The 17,871-nt window shown below is 54.2% G+C and overlaps 1 protein-coding gene across 2 annotated transcripts in view; it reads left to right on the top strand.

The window, feature by feature from the left end:
* arhgef10la (Rho guanine nucleotide exchange factor (GEF) 10-like a) overlaps positions 1-17,871 on the top strand; it is a gene marked incomplete at its 3' end in the record, with an annotated part of 127,037 nt that overhangs the window by 87,731 nt on the left and 21,435 nt on the right. For both annotated transcript variants that reach the window (XM_079748439.1, XM_079748440.1), the window contains one exon: positions 13,381-13,467. In XM_079748439.1, the coding sequence (XP_079604565.1) occupies positions 13,381-13,467 (87 nt within the window). The remainder of the gene's footprint in view (positions 1-13,380; positions 13,468-17,871) is intronic.

Genomic DNA, 17,871 nt, shown 5'->3' on the forward strand with positions numbered 1-17,871 from the left:
TGACAAACTCTTCTGAAAATCAACAATTCTAATTATTGAAATACTTTCTTCTTCAAATACTAACGACCAGCCACCTGCGCCCATCGACCGCCCTGCGATATAGATATAAACCTGGCAGCCACGATCTGTATCGTCTGCTTTTCCTTTAATCTTCCCGTCATTAGGCCGCTCTGGCAGATGTGTCTGCTACCATCAGGCACTCTCGGAGATTTACCCACAAGCCTTTGCCGGGCTGAACCCCTGGAGGTTAAGCTAACTGGTGTATTTATGACGCTCAGCAGTAAGACAGCTCAAGATGGCTCCCAGCACGAGGCCCATGTGGTTAAATGATGTTTCAGTCTCCCGAGAGCGCATTTATTTATTCATACACAGTTTAGCGAAGACGCGTTCCCGGAACCACTGTTAACAATCTCCACGGTCGGCGTCCATTTTGCTCAAACCGTTCTTAGAGAACAAGCTTATTTAAGGCCCTTTAAATTGACAGGGTAGGCAGTGCCTTCGCAGAGATCCACCCTCTCCTCATTCGCTCAGAGTAACCCGGGGACCGGTGTCCCTGGGGAATGTCGGGGCTCTTGAAGATTGAAGGCTACAGGGACTTTAGGAACGCGGAGTGAAGGGACGCTGTTTCCAGACATCGCTTTAGCAGACGCGAGTCAGGAGGGAGGTTAGCGTCGTGCTGCCGTAGCAACGCTCTTATAATACCTCGGAGGATTTCATCTGGTACGCTTTGAAGTGGGAATGACAAACTGGGAAAAAAGGGTTAGCGGCAGGGGGGTGAGCTTCCCCTTCTCTTTAACTCGGGGGATTAGCCCGGAGACGAGCAGCTCGGCGCCGCTCTGCCGCCGCCTCTCGCTGCGCGCCGAGCCTCCACCGTTGGCCACCTCAGATTACCCACAATGCACGCCGGCGGCTCCCTCGTTAGGGGCCAAGAATAGTCCAGCTGATCGGCCTTTTCTCCGGCTGATGTTTGGGAGCTTCCTCGTTTGCCCGGCGGTCTGTTCCCGGGAACAGCCGTCCGTCCGCTCCGGACACGAGGGTCCCTGGATCGCCCGGGGGTCCCTGGATCGCCCCGGGGTCCCTGGATGGTCCGGGGGTCGGGTGCCGTCCGTCAGGCGTCCACTCCCCCTGCTCAGAGAGTGATGCAGCAGACGGGGACACCGCTGGTGACGGAGTGGCCGCGTGACGGCGCCCGGCTGAGGACGAGGAACAGAAGCTGGGCTCCAGACGTGTCCCGCCGTGTCCCGCTGATTGACTCATGAAGTCGGGCGGTGATCTACCACCGGGATGAGTGGAGGCGGACGCAGCCGGACGACGGGGGTGGAGGAGCGCCATGTCCCAGGAGACACGGCGCGTGGTGAAATATGGGTCAGGGAGAAGGAACGAGAGGGAAGAGGGCCCTTCCCCGACGCAACACCTCTGGTGATTTACCACGCCCCGTCCCCGTGCTGATGTGATGTTTAGATTTGTTTAGGAGGTGGAGGGGGGGGGAGTCATCAAACTGACACCGTATGCAATAATTCACTCTCTTTTAATGTCATCTCCTCTGCTCTTCCATCTCTTCTCCTCCCTTCTGTTCCCTCGCCTCTTGTCTTCTGTTCCATCCCTTTTCTCTCTTCTCCTCTTCCGTCTCTCCACTGTTCTCCTCTTGGCCTCATCTCTTACTCCCATTCTCCTCCTCTCCTCTCTCCTCCTCTCATCTCTTCTCTCCTCTTCGCATCTCCTTTGTTGTCAAAGGTATTTTTTGTGTTTGTATATTTTTTGCCGTTCCTTTGAGCTGGGATACGAGGCTCCCCTCTCCAATCGGTGCACAGAACAGATGCCACAGCATGGATTCAAAGCGCTTCCTCCCTCTCACAGAATGTACCGGGGTGTAGCGGCCGCTCTTTCTCTTTACTCTGTGCTGATATCCTTCTGGCAAACACAAAGACACCAACAGCAGGAGGCAATAGTTCCCTGTGTCTGTTCGGTGAGCCTGTTCCCTCTGTCAGACAAAGCCGTGCCGCTTCCCCCTCCTCAAAGAGCTGCATTGGAGCAAGATGCCATTGTTCTTTGAGTTACGATGAAATGGAAGGATATCATATTCTCCTATATGCAGATAACGCAGATTACAGATTACGTGTCTCGGTGGATTTGATGTTTGTCGTTGTCGTTCCCTCAATGCAGCACATGGGTAAAATGAGAAGTAATGGTGTAATAGTGGGATGCTATTCAGCGCAAAGGTAAATAATGTACTGGCAGGGGAATCCAGATTACCGTGTCCGAGCTAGCCCGTCCAAACCAGTGCTGGATCAGGATTCAAAGGTGCTTCTGGACCCATTGCTTGAAATATTTGAAGGTCACAATTTGTGTCTTGCCTCTTTTTGCTTTTCATTAAATACAAAAGCACTTCATTCTTTTGACGACTATTTGAAGACGTTTTCAGTTCCAAAATATGTGAAATAAACCGGATCATTATTTCCATCGGGTTGTCCTTCACGTCCAGACAGGGTCTGCCGAGAAGCTCTCTGCTGGGCAGACGACGGGTCGCAGAGGGTCAAGGTTCCACAACACTTTCAGAATGGTTCCCTGGGTTGTTGGATCTCGACCCATCTCAGGGCGACTGGGTTTGATTGCCATGGTCGGCAGCCATCATGTAAAGTATCCTTAAGAACGATGTCCTGCTCCTTAATTCCACGTATCCAAAGACCCTGTCTACACTTTCTTTGGATAAAAAGCCTCTAGGAACTTACTAACTAGTCAGTCGTACAACTGGCCCTAGCAGAACGGAGGCTGACCTGCCACAGATACAGCCGTCAGCGACGGACAGCCTCAGCGGGTTGAGCCTGTCTGAAGCGCGGAGATCATATGGGTGCGCTCAACTGGGTCAGGGCGGAATCCCGGCTTGGGAGTACGGCGTCGGCTCTGAAGAGATTGGGACAAGTTCTCTTTGCTGAGGTGTCAGGCGTGTCCAGGGGTCAAGCGTCCGTCTGATGTCCTATCTCTCTACGCTTGGCTGTGCCATCTATCCGTCCTTCCTGGCCTGCTGAGATTACTGAGCGCAGGTATCAGCGAGGCTTGCCTTAATCCCCCCGCTGACGGGGCGACAGGAGAATTAGCCCTTCACAGATGGGTTCCCCTATTTATTTGCCCCGATGCCAAACCTTTGGTGAGAAAAGGTGCAATTCAAAATGTATGAATTGCTATTAGCAGTTCTCCTTGTCATGATCCAAAATATTTTGACCAACTGAAAGATTTGTTGTTGCAAAATATAATGAAAATCTTAGACAAACTAAAAATTTTCTTCCTTTTTGATGGAAGGGCGTACTAGTTCAGGGTTGGTCTGACCATGTGAAAGCGCAGGGTGGTGATTTGTTACCATGTCGTTCCGGTGGAGCTGGTGAAGAACCCTCTCCACATACCCTCCAACGCGTCCATACGTGTCCTCCTCCCCACGCCGTGGCCAACAGAGGGCAGTGCAGCACCTAGAGACTCTAGGAGGAGGCAGGAGGGAGGGAGCCGGAGGTGTGGCAACATGGCTCCCGACAGCGAGGTCATCTGCACGGGGGCTTGATCTGTTGCTTTGACGGTTAACATGCTAATTACTAGGAATCACTCGGTCTCCCGGCTCAGTCGCCTTTAGGAACGTCCTTCCCCCCCCTCCCTCCATGCACCTCACGTCCCTGTCAGCAGCGCGGCAGAAAACAAATCGTACGACCGGAACACACACAAAAATAAGAGCGTGCTCATTTGGTGACATTGTTGGCGTGGTGTCACTGTGGCGCCGTAACCAGAGACGGACCGTGGGGGAGGAGGGGGGAGGAGTAGGGAGGAGGGGGGGAGGAGGGAGAGGAGGGGGGAGGAGGGGAAGGAGGGAGAGGAGTGGGGAGGAGGGAGAGGAGGGGGAAGGAGTAGGGAGGAGGGGGGGGAGGAGGGGGGGAGGAGGGAGGAGGGGGGAGGAGGGAGAGGAGGGGGGAGAGGAGGGGGGAGGAGGAGGGAGAGGAGGGGGAGGAGGTAGAGGAGGGGGAGGAGGTAGAGGAGGGAGAGGAGGGGGAGGAGGTAGAGGAGGTAGAGGAGGGGGGAGGAGGGAGAGGAGGGGGAGGAGGGGGGAGGAGGAGGGAGAGGAGTGAGGAGGAGGGAGAGGAGTGAGGAGGAGGGAGTGGAGGGGGGGAGGAGGGAGAGGAGAGGGGAGGAGGGAGAGGAGGGGGGAGGAGGAGGGAGAGGAGGGGGAGGAGGGAGAGGAGGGGGAGGAGTGAGGAGGAGGAGGGAGAGGAGGGGGGAGGAGGAGGGGGGAGAGGAGGGGGAGGAGGGAGAGGAGGGGGAGGAGGGGAAGGAGGGGGAGGAGGAGGGAGAGGAGGGGGAGGAGGGGGAGGAGGGAGAGGAGGGGGGAGGAGGGAGAGGAGGGGAAGGAGGGGGAGGAGGGAGAGGAGTGAGGAGGAGGGAGAGGAGGGGGAGGAGGTAGAGGAGGGAGAGGAGGGGCGCGATGTTCCTTTAACCAACGGCGCCCTCCATTGTGCTACGCTGGCCGGTCTGCCGCGGTGGCGATTGGTTCGGCCCCCTTATGTTCGCTGACGACTAATTAGTCTGTCATTCTTCCTGCTGCCAGCGGAGAAGTGGCCGCCAGACAGGCCTGGAGGGCCATCTAAACGACTGCTGAGAAACCTGAGAGCTTTCAAGGACGCGGTGACTCTCTGCCGTCTCCGGCTGCTTACCCTTTCTGCCGTTGGATTGGAGACGTGTTTCAGTCTGTCAACACGTTGTGATAAGGCGGGTGAAGCGTTCCGCCCGGTTCAGGCAGCGGTCTCTTGAGGGCGAAAGAGGTTTGGAAAATAAAGCACTTGTGTGTTCACTGTTACCGCCTGGATTTGATAGGCTGCTGATCATCGTTTTGAGGGAGCGGGGGAGTTGTGGCGGTTGAACCACAACGTCCGCAGTCAGACTCGGGGGCATCCCTGAGCAAGATGCCCTCGGCGCCTCCCTGCTCCTTAATACCCCTGGTCCTTACTACCCCTGCTCCTTAACCCGTTCAGACCGGATCACGCATCTGTGCGTGTTTACCTTTAAGACCGGATTGCGCATCAATGCATGTTTACCATTAACACCCCTGCATTAGAAAGATCCCGATAGAACAGCAGTAAACACGAGGAGTCAACCGCAGAGGTTGACAGAGGCAGAATCTGTATTTTTCCAGATATTCCCGCGGCCCCCGGTCGGAGCGTCACGGCCGGGGGTGTCGGCAGCTCGTAAGAACACAGGAGGAGTCCGGTGGTCGCGCCGCGGCTAACTGCGGCTAACACGACTTAGCGCTGCGCACGTCCCCGGCTCAGCGGGGACGTGCGCAGCGCTAAGTCGTGTTAGCCGCAGTTAGCCGCGGCGCGACCACCTCTTTGTTCCCAGGTCTCCCGCCATCTGATCTGAGGGATTATCGACGCTTCCCCCCCGCACGACAAACACCCCGCGTCTCGACAAACACCCCGCCTCACGACAAACACCCCGCCTCACGACAAACACCCCGCCTCACGACAAACACCCCGCCTCACGACAAACACCCCGCCTCACGACAAACACCCCGCCTCACGACAAACAGGCGCCCCCCGTGTGTACACGGGGGCGGGGGGTCGGCCCCCGCTCCCTGCTCTCCCGTGGAGGGACTACGGCTACGGTATCTGACACCGAGGAGGAGGAGGGAGGGAGGAGGAGGAGGAGGAGGAGGAGGGAGGGAGGAGGAGGAGGAGGAGGAGGAGGGAGGAGGAGGAGCAGCGGCAGCAGGAGGAGGGAGGGAGGAGGAGGAGGAGGAGGGAGGGAGGAGGAGGAGGAGGAGGAGGAGGAGGAGGAGGAGGGAGGGAGGAGCAGCAGCAGCAGGAGGAGGAGGAGGAGGAGGAGGAGGAGGGAGGGAGGAGGAGGAGGAGGAGGAGGAGGAGGAGGAGCAGCGGCAGCAGGAGGAGGAGGAGGGAGGGAGGGAGGGAGGAGGAGGAGGAGGAGGAGGGAGGGAGGAGGAGGAGGAGGAGGAGGAGGAGGAGCAGCGGCAGCAGGAGGAGGAGGAGCAGGGCCTCTGTTAGCCGTGTGGAGCAGCCCTGGCCCGTTCTCTGCGAGCCCGTTGTGCAGTCAGTCGGGGCTGAGGGAGGGGGCTTCAGGACAGCAGCGAGTGTGTTTCACTGGGGTGTCTGTGTGGGCATTTGTCATGCGTGTGAGTGTGTGTGTGTGTGTCCTACATTTGGGTGTGTATCAGCGCAGTTTGTCAGTGTGTGTGTGCTGGTCTTGTGGATGTGTGCGTGTCTCTGTCTGTCTATGAGTCTCTTTGTGTGTGTGTGTGTGTGTGTGTGTGTGCGTGTGTGCGTGTGCGTGTGTGTCTCAGTATGCGTGCGGGCGTGTGCCCAACCCTCACATGCAGATGGAGGGCGGGCGAGGGCCTGGGGGCCGCTAAATGGAGCAGCATTAAGGCATTAGCATCACATTAGCCGTGTGTTCTAACGGCGCCGCCGGTCGCTGTGAAGGACACAGAAGGGGAAGGAGAGAGCGAGACGGCCGCCGCCCTGAGACCTGCAGGCCCGCGCGACGCCCCCGTGGTCCCCGGATGCACCGGGAGACGGGATCCTTTATACTGTATCGCCCGCGGGGCTTCAATTAAAAAGGGAAATGTCCGGGCCTAACGACGTGACGCGGCATCACCGCGCGCCTGGAGCGCCGCCCCCACCGCCCCGCCCGGGACGGAGTTAATAAACGCATGCGGACCTGAGATGGCCGCCCGCGGACGGAGGCCATTGTCTCCTGATGAGTCTGAGTATGCAGCGCTGATAGCGGGCGCCCAGCAGGTGGGCCCCTCTTTGATCTGCGCCCACAGACGGCCGCGGAATTTAAATCACGACGGGGACGGCCAGCTCATGAAACTACAACATTATAGACCCGCGCCTCCGCTTTGATCCGCATCGCCCTTGTGTGTTCATTTGATTTCGGGACTTTTCGGGGGGGGGGGGGGGGGGGGATAGATACCGAGCCAGACGCAGTGGAGGACTCTGTCTCTCTCTAGTCACGCCATGGTCTATTCCTGTGTGTGTTTGTGTGGTCCTATGTGTGTGTCTGTGTGTTTTGGCGTGTGTCTGCGCACACCCATGTCCACATGTTTGTAGAGGAGATGGGCAGAGCTTCTGGGGCCCGTCCAGACCTGTGAAGGCGCTCCCCAGAGACGAAGGCGTCCGTTGGGCCGGGCTGGTCGTGTGGTTCCTCTCTACACAGGAGAGCCAACGCAACCCGACCCTGCATCAGTAAACTAGAGACCGCCGTGCATCTCTGACCAATGGGGAGATCCCCTACCCACTGGCCAGTGCCTTTCCTCCTGTCTGCCGTGTGCTCAGAGTGAATCACCAGGTTGGAACTCAATAAAGGTTTACTGGGGGAGAACCTCCCCCTAGCCCTGGCATTGGTTCTGCCATTAGTCCCAACACCAGTCAATTACCACTTAATAAACGCTGGAACTTTCTATTAGCAGCTGTTAGCGCGCCTAACTGATTGCTGCCGTCTGGAATTGGAAGGTTGTGTGTGTGTGTGTGTGTGTGTGTGTGTGTGTGTGTGTGTGTGTGTGTGTGTGTGTGTGTGTGTGTGTGTGTGTGTGTGTGTGTGTGTGTGTGTGTGTGTGTGTTGGGGGTATAGGGTCGTGCTGGAATGGAAAGTTCCACTGTGTTTATTTGATTATTTGTTGACTTCATCCTACACCAGCAGTATTCCGGGTATGCCTGTACTGGGCCGGTTGTTGATTTGTTTATTTCGGTGCCTGGCATTTTAATCTGCGGTGTAATATTTGCATGCTGTCTGTATTTTTTGTTATTCGATAAAGTCCAGAGATAGAATATGCTTGCTCAGGAATTCTTCCTGCCTGCGGGACAACTGCAATAACGAGGTCTCAGTGACAGGAGCCCCCCCCTCAGAGAGGACCGTACAGAGCCGCAACCCCCCAGAGTACAGCCGGCTGCAGCACCTGCTGACCTACAACCGTTGTGCTTTGGAATCACGGTGATGTTGAGTCATGATCTGGAATCAAGGAGGTTTGGAGTCACGGTGATGTTGATTCATGATCTGGAATCAAGGAGGTTTGGAGTCACGGTGATGTTGAGTCATGATCTGGAATCAAGGAGGTTTGGAGTCACGGTGATGTTGAGTCATGATCTGGAATCAAGGAGGTTTGGAGTCACGGTGATGTTGAGTCATGATCTGGAATCAAGGAGGTTTGGAGTCATGGTGATGTTGAGTCATGATCTGGAATCAAGGAGGTTTGGAGTCACGGTGATGTTGAGTCATGATCTGGAATCAAGGAGGTTTGGAGTCACGGTGATGTTGAGTCATGATCTGGAATCAAGGAGGTTTGGAGTCACGGTGATGTTGAGTCATGATCTGGAATCAAGGAGGTTTGGAGTCACGGTGATGTTGAGTCATGATCTGGAATCAAGGAGGTTTGGAGTCATGGTGATGTTGAGTCATGATCTGGAGTCAAGGAGGTTTGGAATCACGGTGATGTTGAGTCATGATCTGGAATCAAGGAGGTTTGGAGTCACGGTGATGTTGAGTCATGATCTGGAATCAAGGAGGTTTGGAGTCATGGTGATGTTGAGTCATGATCTGGAATCAAGGAGGTTTGGAGTCATGGTGATGTTGAGTCATGATCTGGAATCAAGGAGGTTTGGAGTCACGGTGATGTTGAGTCATGAACTGGAATCAAGGAGGTTTGGAGTCATGGTGATGTTGAGTCATGATCTGGAATCAAGGAGGTTTGGAGTCATGGTGATCCATTACGATGTTGATCTTGGATCCCGGCGGTGGTCTGGAATCCTGGGCCCAGGGGACTTTGGTGGTGGAGCCCGCGGTGATATGGACCCATGGCAGTGATGGAGACCCCCGGGCGGCCCCCCAGAGGGACCGACGCCCACCTGAGTCGTCGGGGGGGGTCAAAGCTGTTGATTGGAGACGAGGAGTCCTCTCCCCCCCGGGCCCCGGGCCAGACCCCCGACCGGTGGTTTGCGGGGAAACCAACAGCGCGAAGCAGCGAGGCGGCTGGTTGGGTCCTGACGGGTCACATCCGTCTTCCCGGGCGATTTGCAGCCAATTGAATGAGGCGGACCACCTGGAGGAGCATATGGTCAGCCCCCCCCCAGGGTCACCGGGGTCCCGCCCCGGGGCCTCGGTGTCGTCTGCGTCGGCGAGGTCGTCCTCTCTCCTGCGTGACAACAAATCTTGTTTTAATCAGTCGGCTCGTTAGGACGCCGCTCTGAACAGCAGCCTCTAGAGGCCTCCATTAAACCCCCTCAGTCACACACACACACACACACACACTGACTGACACACACACACACACACGCACATCTATCATTAAATACCTGTTAGCCACAGACACACACACACTATGAGGTACACGCGCACACACACAAACTGACGGACACACACATGCACACCTACCATTAAATACCCCTTAGCCACACACACACACAAACACACACACACACACATCGCACAATGAAGACATTAAGTATTCTAGAAAAAGTGCTGTAAAATGTCGTCTTTCTGGGGTTTAATCAACACTGCAGGGGCTGATAATGAGGCAGCCCAGTGTTTTGCCCCTGCCTGCATCACGCGGGGGGGGTAAATGGTCTGCTCTCCGGCCAATCAGAGAGCCTCCACCACTCCACCAGTGCTTTTCTCATCCATTGATCGGACGCACAGCTTGACTCTCTGCAGAGGTGAACCGCTCTCTAACTCAGCTCTGAGATGACATCACACCGCGGCCCCGTACACCACTGATGTATTTGATCCGGTCGATCGCACGCCCCGTTTTCCTCACCTACTTACTGCTTATGCTTGGTATAATGGGGGGGGGGGGGGGTACTGCCTGACATTCACCCACACATTCACACCCCGACGGCGGAGTCAGCCACGCAGGGCGATGGCCAGCTGGTCAGGAGCAGTCAGGGGGGGGCGTCTCGCTCAGGGACACCCCAACACTCAGCCAGGAGGAGCCGGGGATCGAACCAGCGACCTTCCTGTTACCGGCCCACCCGCTCTACCTCCTGAGCCACATGAAGCCCACATGCCAGCCGTTGGGTGTGTGCTTCTGTGGGCACACTCCCACACACAACCCTCCTAAGTCTCTGAAAGGGGGGGGATAGGAGGGGATTTGAGGAGACTCCATTTGGACCGTTACATTACCCTAATGTAGTGTTGCCAGATGTGTGCTTTTCCCATTTCTCTCAGTGCTTTCCTGCATTAATCCTGTAATGTTTAAACACTGGATTTAGCCGTTCCTCCGTGGCCATGGTAAACGTCGTATTTCCGTTCTAATGGTTTCAACGATGCGAGCGGGAGTCTTCATTACACACCTGCTCTCCAGGTAGAGGGCCTGGCCGCCCGTTGAGTTCCTAATCCGGGCGCCAGACTCCTCAAAATGGCCAGACGTTCTCCAGAGAGCGCTAACAGACGAAGCAATCTCCGCCCGCAAAAATCGGACTACAACTCCCAGAAGCCCTGTCTGTGAGCGATAAAAACCCCATCTGAAGCCCCCAAGAGGGAGGGGGGGGGGGAGAGAGAGAGAGAGAGAGAGAGAGAGAGAGAGAGAGAGAGAGAGAGAGAGAGAGAGAGAGAGAGAGAGAGAGAGACAGAGAGACAGAGAGACAGAGAGACAGAGAGCAGCTGCAGCAACTAGTACCGCGTTCCCCCTGGTCTGCCAGTCCGAGGCTCTGGCTCCCGACCACAGGGGCCTCCATATGGGCCCCTTTCTCCGCTGACTCTTAATTACCTATCAGGGAAACATCCCAGAGTCCGGAGGGACGAGCCACGGAGGAATATGAGATAGAGAGAGAGAGAGAGAGAGAGAGAGAGACTTTAGAAGGAGGGAGGGATGGGGGAGAGCTACCTGGATATTGTGTGTGTTTATCCTGCTTTGTGTTTACATACACACCCAGGGAGACTGAGAGGGAGAGTATGCAAATGAGGGAGAAAATATGTGTTTGGGTTGGAGAAAGTTGGAGTCCATACCCCCCCCCCCCAGCCAATAGCATCCAATTAGATGTCCCTTCTTCCACTCGCTGTAACAGCAGACACAGAGCTGAATAATAATCCTTCCTTCAGAGGGAGGAAGTGATGCTGCTTGGTGGCAGCATCTCTCTCTCTCGGCCGCCCGGGACTGGATGCTCTAACTACCATCTCAGGGCGGCTGTACAGCAGCACCATATGAAGACGACTGGGGGAACCAAACCAGGGGGTTTCACAATACGTTGCTCTTTTGGACGAACTAAAAAAAGCGTAAAAGTTTCCCACGTCACTGAGATGAAGGTTCACTAAACATATCGGGAATTGTGTTGTATGTCCGTAAACGCCCCGCCCGGTAATGCGTTTCGCGCCGCGGAGGTGAATCCCCCAGTGTTGCTCATTCAGTCACAGACTGGTTTCAGTGGTGGGAATGAACGCTAAACATCGGCTGCACTGGTCGCCTCGTTGATTTAGAGATAATGCGTTGGACTTTGCTTCTGTCTAAATTTACATAATTTGACAAATGTGTGTGGCTGCGTTGTCGTCCAGAGTTCACTAAAACTGAAACTTAACGTTTCTCGAAAGCCTAAAAGTAAAAAATAATATCTTAAGTTTCCCTTCATTGCGCGACTCACCTTTCTCCTGCATTTTTAATGTACTGTTTAAAAATGAATTGTCATGGGGGATCGAAGGCCAGCTATCATAATTAATAGTAATGCTTCAATTATGAATGAAAAAATAATTGCATGTTCAATATCAGTGTTATATATCCACAGTTGAAATGTTAAACAGGAACACAATTTCAGCTTCTTTATTATATTCTTTATTAGATTATTATACGTGGTTACTTTCTATAGTTGAGCATTTGATCTCAAGGTTGTTCTGTTTATTTAATCCATGCTAGCCTGATATCGCCATACCAATCCAAGTGTGTATCGGTATCAAACCTCTAAGTTTTTCTTCGTTTCGACAGTTTTATCAACAGACGAAGGCAAATAGGCCTCTGGATTTAATTGGATAGACCTCGAACCAATTGGAGCAACGAAACATTTATCATATCAGCGGCAGCCATCTTGGTTATTTATGAGAACGCTTCAACTGTCCTCCCATAGGGCATCATCGTATTAAACCCGCCCCTACTAGATAAACAGTTGTGATTGGCCGAACCCAGTGCAGGTCTGTTTGGCCCCCCTCAGTCTGAACCCGAGGGGGGGGGCAGGGCACATCTGCCAGAGCAAATCAAACATTAGCTCTCGTATTTGTCTGTTCCCAGGCTAAAGCCATGCATGTGAAAACACAAACGTACAGTGACATCTTTCAGTGGCGCCTAATGATACAAAGAATTGAAAACCAGACTGCAGGCGGTGTGACAGTTGGCTCGCTGCTGAGGACCCCATCATGTTTCTACCTCCAGCGCTAGCTGCCCGGGAATGTGCCTGCAGCGTTTCTGTCGCACATCGGTGGTCATTTGTCAAATGTTGTTTTTCTTGTGTGCAGAAAATGTCAGAACGCAGTACTTCAGAAGACGTTTCTGTGGTGGTTTTAATTTTAGAATCCGTATGTTCTTAGTTACACAGCTGGCTGGTATATTGTATACACATTATGGCACGAGTCCTTTTAATCATGCTCATTTTAAGGTATAGAAAGGATATTCCCACCTCCAGGGTTCAAACCCCGATGTCCACACCTCGAGCAAGATGCCCTACCTGCTCATTACTGACATGTATTGAAAGGTGACGTATTATACCAGCAGGTGTGAGCGTGGTTAGCCGGTACAAGGCGTTTTCAAAATCTGCCTCTTCTGACATCACAGGTGGGCGTGTCCACCTAGATGTATGACGGATAGATGAGCAACGTTTGCTACAGAACACTGGGTGGGCTGGTGGGCTGATCTATCCAGTGTACATCTGGGTGGACACGCCCACTTGTGTCAATGTCAGAAGAGGCAGTTTTCAAAATGGCTTGTAACGGCTAATCACACTCACACCTGGTGGCATAATATTTCACCTTTAAATGACATAAAATATCCTGTTCATCAAACAGATTATATTTTATTATTGACTCTGTGTTGCAAGGTTGAGCATGAGTGTGAAACCTCTCAGGTAACCCAGGTAATGATTTGGGCCTGTGTGAGTCTGGTGGCCTCATGTTGATTTTATCAACAGGAACTTACTGCTCATAATCATTGAAATCATTAATATGCTGCTAACCTTTTTTTCAATGGTTATTTTTGTATCTTAGTATGTCTTTATTTATATTAATAGCTTATTTTTAACAAATTCTGGGGTATAGGTAGCACACTAAGACCTGAGTACTGCATTTCGTGTATCATGTACATGTTAGATGACGGTTAAAGCATCCTTGATCCTCATCCATAACCATGCTGTGTTGTAGCTGGAAGCCTCTCTGCACAACCCGGTCCACTGCTCTCTGTTGGGCTTCTCCGCTGCCAGCACCTCCCTACCTCAAGGCTACCTCTGGGTGAGTGATGCAGAGCTCACCACGACACACACATACAGACACGCATGCACACACACATGCACACACATGGATACACATACACACACACATGCACGCACACACACATGCATTCATGCATTCATGCGCACACATAATCATACACACACGCACATGCTCGCACACACACAAACGGACACACCCTCACACACACACACACATGCACACACACATACACACACGCACATTAACCAGCCCTAATGTTCCTCCTCTGAATCCAACACAGTCTCTGCGTTCTGTCGCCTCATTCATAAAACATGGTCTCCTCTGGGATCAGGGGGCGGGCTCCACCTGATTTATTTACAGTAAATGTTGCTAGGGGACGATGAAGGGGGTGCAGAACGCAGGAGGAGGTGGTGCTCCTCTGAGAGGGTTTGGTGCCTGGAGCAGAAGGCTCACAGGCCGACCTCAGGGGCGGGAGCTGGACTAGTGGAATGTGTTCCTCACGAGTTGCTGATTGTGTCCGTCTCTGTCTGAACGGGGCCATGATCTCCTCCTGGGAAATCATCGCCTGGAAATCATCGCCTGGAAATCATCGCCTGGAGGACGGAGGGAATCCCTCCGTCCTCCAGTCAGTCTTAGGAGGTGATTAGTTTGTATCCCTGGGTGTTTGTTCGGGGTGGGGGAGTGGGCTGTTGGACATTAGTGTTAGTTAGTGTTAGTCATCACGCATTCAGCACTCAGGGCTGACCTTTTGGAATGGCTCATGTTTTGTAACTCAAATCAAATCTTCAGATGTGCCTGGGGTATTTTTAGACTTTCCAAGTGTTTTCTGTTTAACCACCATGTTCACAATAGACGTAGGCTGTAACAATCCTGGTGCTTGTGGTGGTTCGGGTGGTGGTGGTGGTGGTTTTGGTGGTGGGGGTGGTGGTGGTCGTGGTGGTTTGGGTCACTAGCCAGGTCACCGTGCCCGTCATGTAAACACATTAGAGGAGCTCCTCAGATCTAATGGACACAGGAAGGAGGCTCACCTCCATTAATACCTCCGTCAGTCCCTCCATCCGTCCATTAACTATCTGTCTGTCTGTCTGCCTGCATGTCTGTCTGTTCCGTCTGTCCCTCTATCCACCCGTCCACTAACTATCTGTCTGTCTGTCCCTCTGCCTGACTATCCATCTCCCTGTCGTTCTGTAGGTCTATCCATCCATCTGCTTGAATATCTGCCGATATCTGTCTGCCTGTCTGTCCGTTCGTCTATCTCCCACAATGTGGATTTCTTCAACGTTATTAAAAGTTTCACAGTCAAAGCTGCGATGTGTCCAGACTCAGATCAAGGTCAATCCTCCGATGAGCCTCACACACAATAACAAGACAATAACAGTTGATGAGGCGGCATGTTGCCATAGCGAACCTCCAGCTCCATCCGAGACGGTGCATACCCTTTGTGGATCCGGTCGGGGGGGGGGGGTAAACAAGAGTCCTCGCCCCAGATGTCTGGAGCCCCCCCTAGCAGGCTTGTCAAACAGGAGCTGACACTAATCGTGTTGAAGTGCGATTGGCTGGAGTCTCTGCTGGCTTTGATCACGCTAGTGACATTGTTTCTGTTTTTAAGTTTCCATGTCACTCCTCGCTCCACTTTCCCCAACACCACCTCAGCCCACAACCAAAATTCCCCGTTTGATAAGAAGGCCTTCCCATGTCTTCCCTGGGAAAGACTATATCTATAGTTAGATCTCAAAATATTTACGTCTCAAAGGTCATCCTACATGTCTTCACCGCGGCTTGGACTGAGCTCTGGTCCCGGAGCAGCTCGGTGTCTCGGCCCTCGGTGTCTCGGCCCTCGGTGTCTCGGCCCTCGGTGTCTCGGCCCTCAGTGTCTCGGCCCTCGGTGTCTCGGCCCTCGGCGTCACGGCCCTCAGCGCTTTGTGTCGCGGCCCTTGGCCCTCGGTGTCACGGCCCTCGGTGTCACAGCCCTTGGAGCTTTGTGTTGCAGCCCTTGGCCCTCGGTGTCTCGGCCCTCGGCGCTTTGTGTCGCGGCCCTTGGCCCTCGGTGTCTCGGCCCTCGGCGCTTTGTGTTGCGGCCCTTGGCCCTCGGTGTCTCGGCCCTCGGCGCTTTGTGTTGCGGCCCTTGGCCCTCGGTGTCTCGGCCCTCGGCGCTTTGTGTTGCGGCCCTTGGCCCTCGGTGTCACGGCCCTCGGTGTCTCGGCCCTCGGCGCTTTGTGTTGCGGCCCTTGGCCCTCGGTGTCTCGGCCCTCGGCGCTTTGTGTCGCGGCCCTTGGCCCTCGGTGTCTCGGCCCTCGGCGCTTTGTGTTGCGGCCCTTGGCCCTCGGTGTCTCGGCCCTCGGCGCTTTGTGTCGCGGCCCTTGGCCCTCGGTGTCTCGGCCCTCTGTGTCTCAGCCCTCGGGGCTCGGCCCTTGGCCCTCGGTGTCTCGGCCCTCGGGGCTCGGCCCTTGGTGTGTGGGTGTGGTGGGTGTTCTCAGCGCTCGCCAGCCGAGTGGCGGGGAAACAGGACGAGTGTGAGTTACTAGCTGAGGGACTTCTCTAATTAACACTGCCAGTGCATTCACTGTGTGGACACAGGGAACGTTTCTCCTCCTCTTCCTGGCTGAAGAATGGGAGTGTGCCCAGCGGTTCGGGGCCGCCGACGTCTATTGGTCCAAATAAGTAGTGATGACTTTGTCAGGGAACAGTAATTCTCTGGAGCTCCGGGGGATTGGAGAGGGGAGAGCAGCAGAGAGACTGCGCTGGCGGGGAGGGATGACTCGGTGGGGGCAGACGTTGCTGGAGGAGCGGGGGGGAGGGGGGACATGTGAGTCTGTAGGCAGCCCGGTGTTGGGGGGGGGGGATACGGGTGGGCTGGGAGTGTGCTTAGCCTCTGGCTGTGCTTACAGAGTCCCTGGCAGCCGGTTTGTTTGGACAGTTGGCTGCAGTATAGGTCTTACCTCTCCGCCTCTGTCTCCTGCTGTGTGTGTGTGTGTTTCTCTGCCTCTCTCTCTCTCTCTCTCTCTCTCTCTCTCTCTCTCTCTCTCTCTTTCTGCCTCTGTCTCCCTTGCTCTCTGTCTGTCTATTTGTGCGTGTGTGTGTGTGTGTTTGTGTGTGTGTGTGTGTGGGGCTCCTAAGGTGCAGCAGTATGGGTGATCGGGTCCGGGCCGTTCTGCTCCCTCTCAGATTATCACGTTGATATGAATTGATTGCATGCAGATCGGGGTGAGCGGAGAGGAGAGCTGAAGAGAGCTTTTAGCTCCCAAACCCCCATCCCTCCTCGTTCTCTAAGCCTCCCCCTAATTGCTGGTGTTTTTTGTCTTCTTCTCGATTATTTGTTTGTGTTTCATCGCGTCCTGCAGTAGAGCTCTCTGCTTCTCCAGCCTGCCACGCCGTGAAGCTCTTGTCTGACAGGCTAATGAAGGGAATCACAGTGAGAAGCCCATGGCGACATGGTAATGGTGCAGGAATGAGAAACAGTGGAGTCTAATTGAAATTGCACCAGTGGAAGGCTAACCGCCTCGTGCTCTGCCCCTTTTCCCTGCATTAGCGTTGACAGGTGCTACACAAGGCCAATACAAATGTGGGCCATAGACGATCAAGCCGGCATTCGAGGAGGAACTCAGCCTCCCTGCTTTGGGGGGTGGATTCCCTGGGTCGCTCTGCCTCCAACGGGTGCCCTTTAATGGGGCTCTCCAAGGTGAGAGCCCTGGATGGCTCTGAAACCGTTTAGCACAACCCGGGTTTCTCTCAGAGAGATACAGATGTCGGCGGCAGCGGCGTCTCTATGTTAATCGGTTCCTGATAGCGCTAAGCCGACGCAGAGATAGCCTGCAGAGTTCTGGCCCCGTTTTGTAGCATTCCTGTGTGCTGAAAGGCATTCTATAATGTATATGTTGACCTTGTCTGTGCACTTATCAGCCTGTTGGAAAGGATTCTGTAGTTCTTGAACGCGTCAAGTTCAGATCAGTCACCGTCTCATGGAGAACCTTCACATTGAAGAGTTTCAAAGAGTTTGTTCCCCATCAGAGGCGTCTCTCTCTCTCTCTCTCTCTCTCTCTCTCTCCCTCCCTGTCTCTCTCTCTCTCTCTCTCTCTCTCTCTCTCTCTCTCTCTCTCTCTCTATCGCTCTCTCTATCTGTCTCTCTTCTCCGCCGATGAAACGCTCTTTAAGGAACAACATTAAGAGCCGTTTGATGTTGCAGAGAGATGACACGCCTTAAGCATTCTGATCGCTGAGGGCTTGATGGCGGCGTTAGACCCAGGGCATTGTCTTGGGAAGCCCACAGCCCCCAGCCCACCGACAGCAAAGCAGAGAGAGAAGCCTGCGTGACCTTTAGCTTTTTCTTTAGCTCTGCCAACCCCCGGTTTCAGCGGCGGCGCCGTGTGTTTTCATGTGTTGATGTATTTATTTCTCCTGACCGGCGGCATGATGACTCAATCC

The sequence above is a fragment of the Pollachius pollachius genome (assembly GCF_949987615.1).
Source record: "Pollachius pollachius genome assembly, chromosome: 12".
NCBI classification, from domain to species: Eukaryota; Metazoa; Chordata; class Actinopteri; order Gadiformes; family Gadidae; genus Pollachius; species Pollachius pollachius.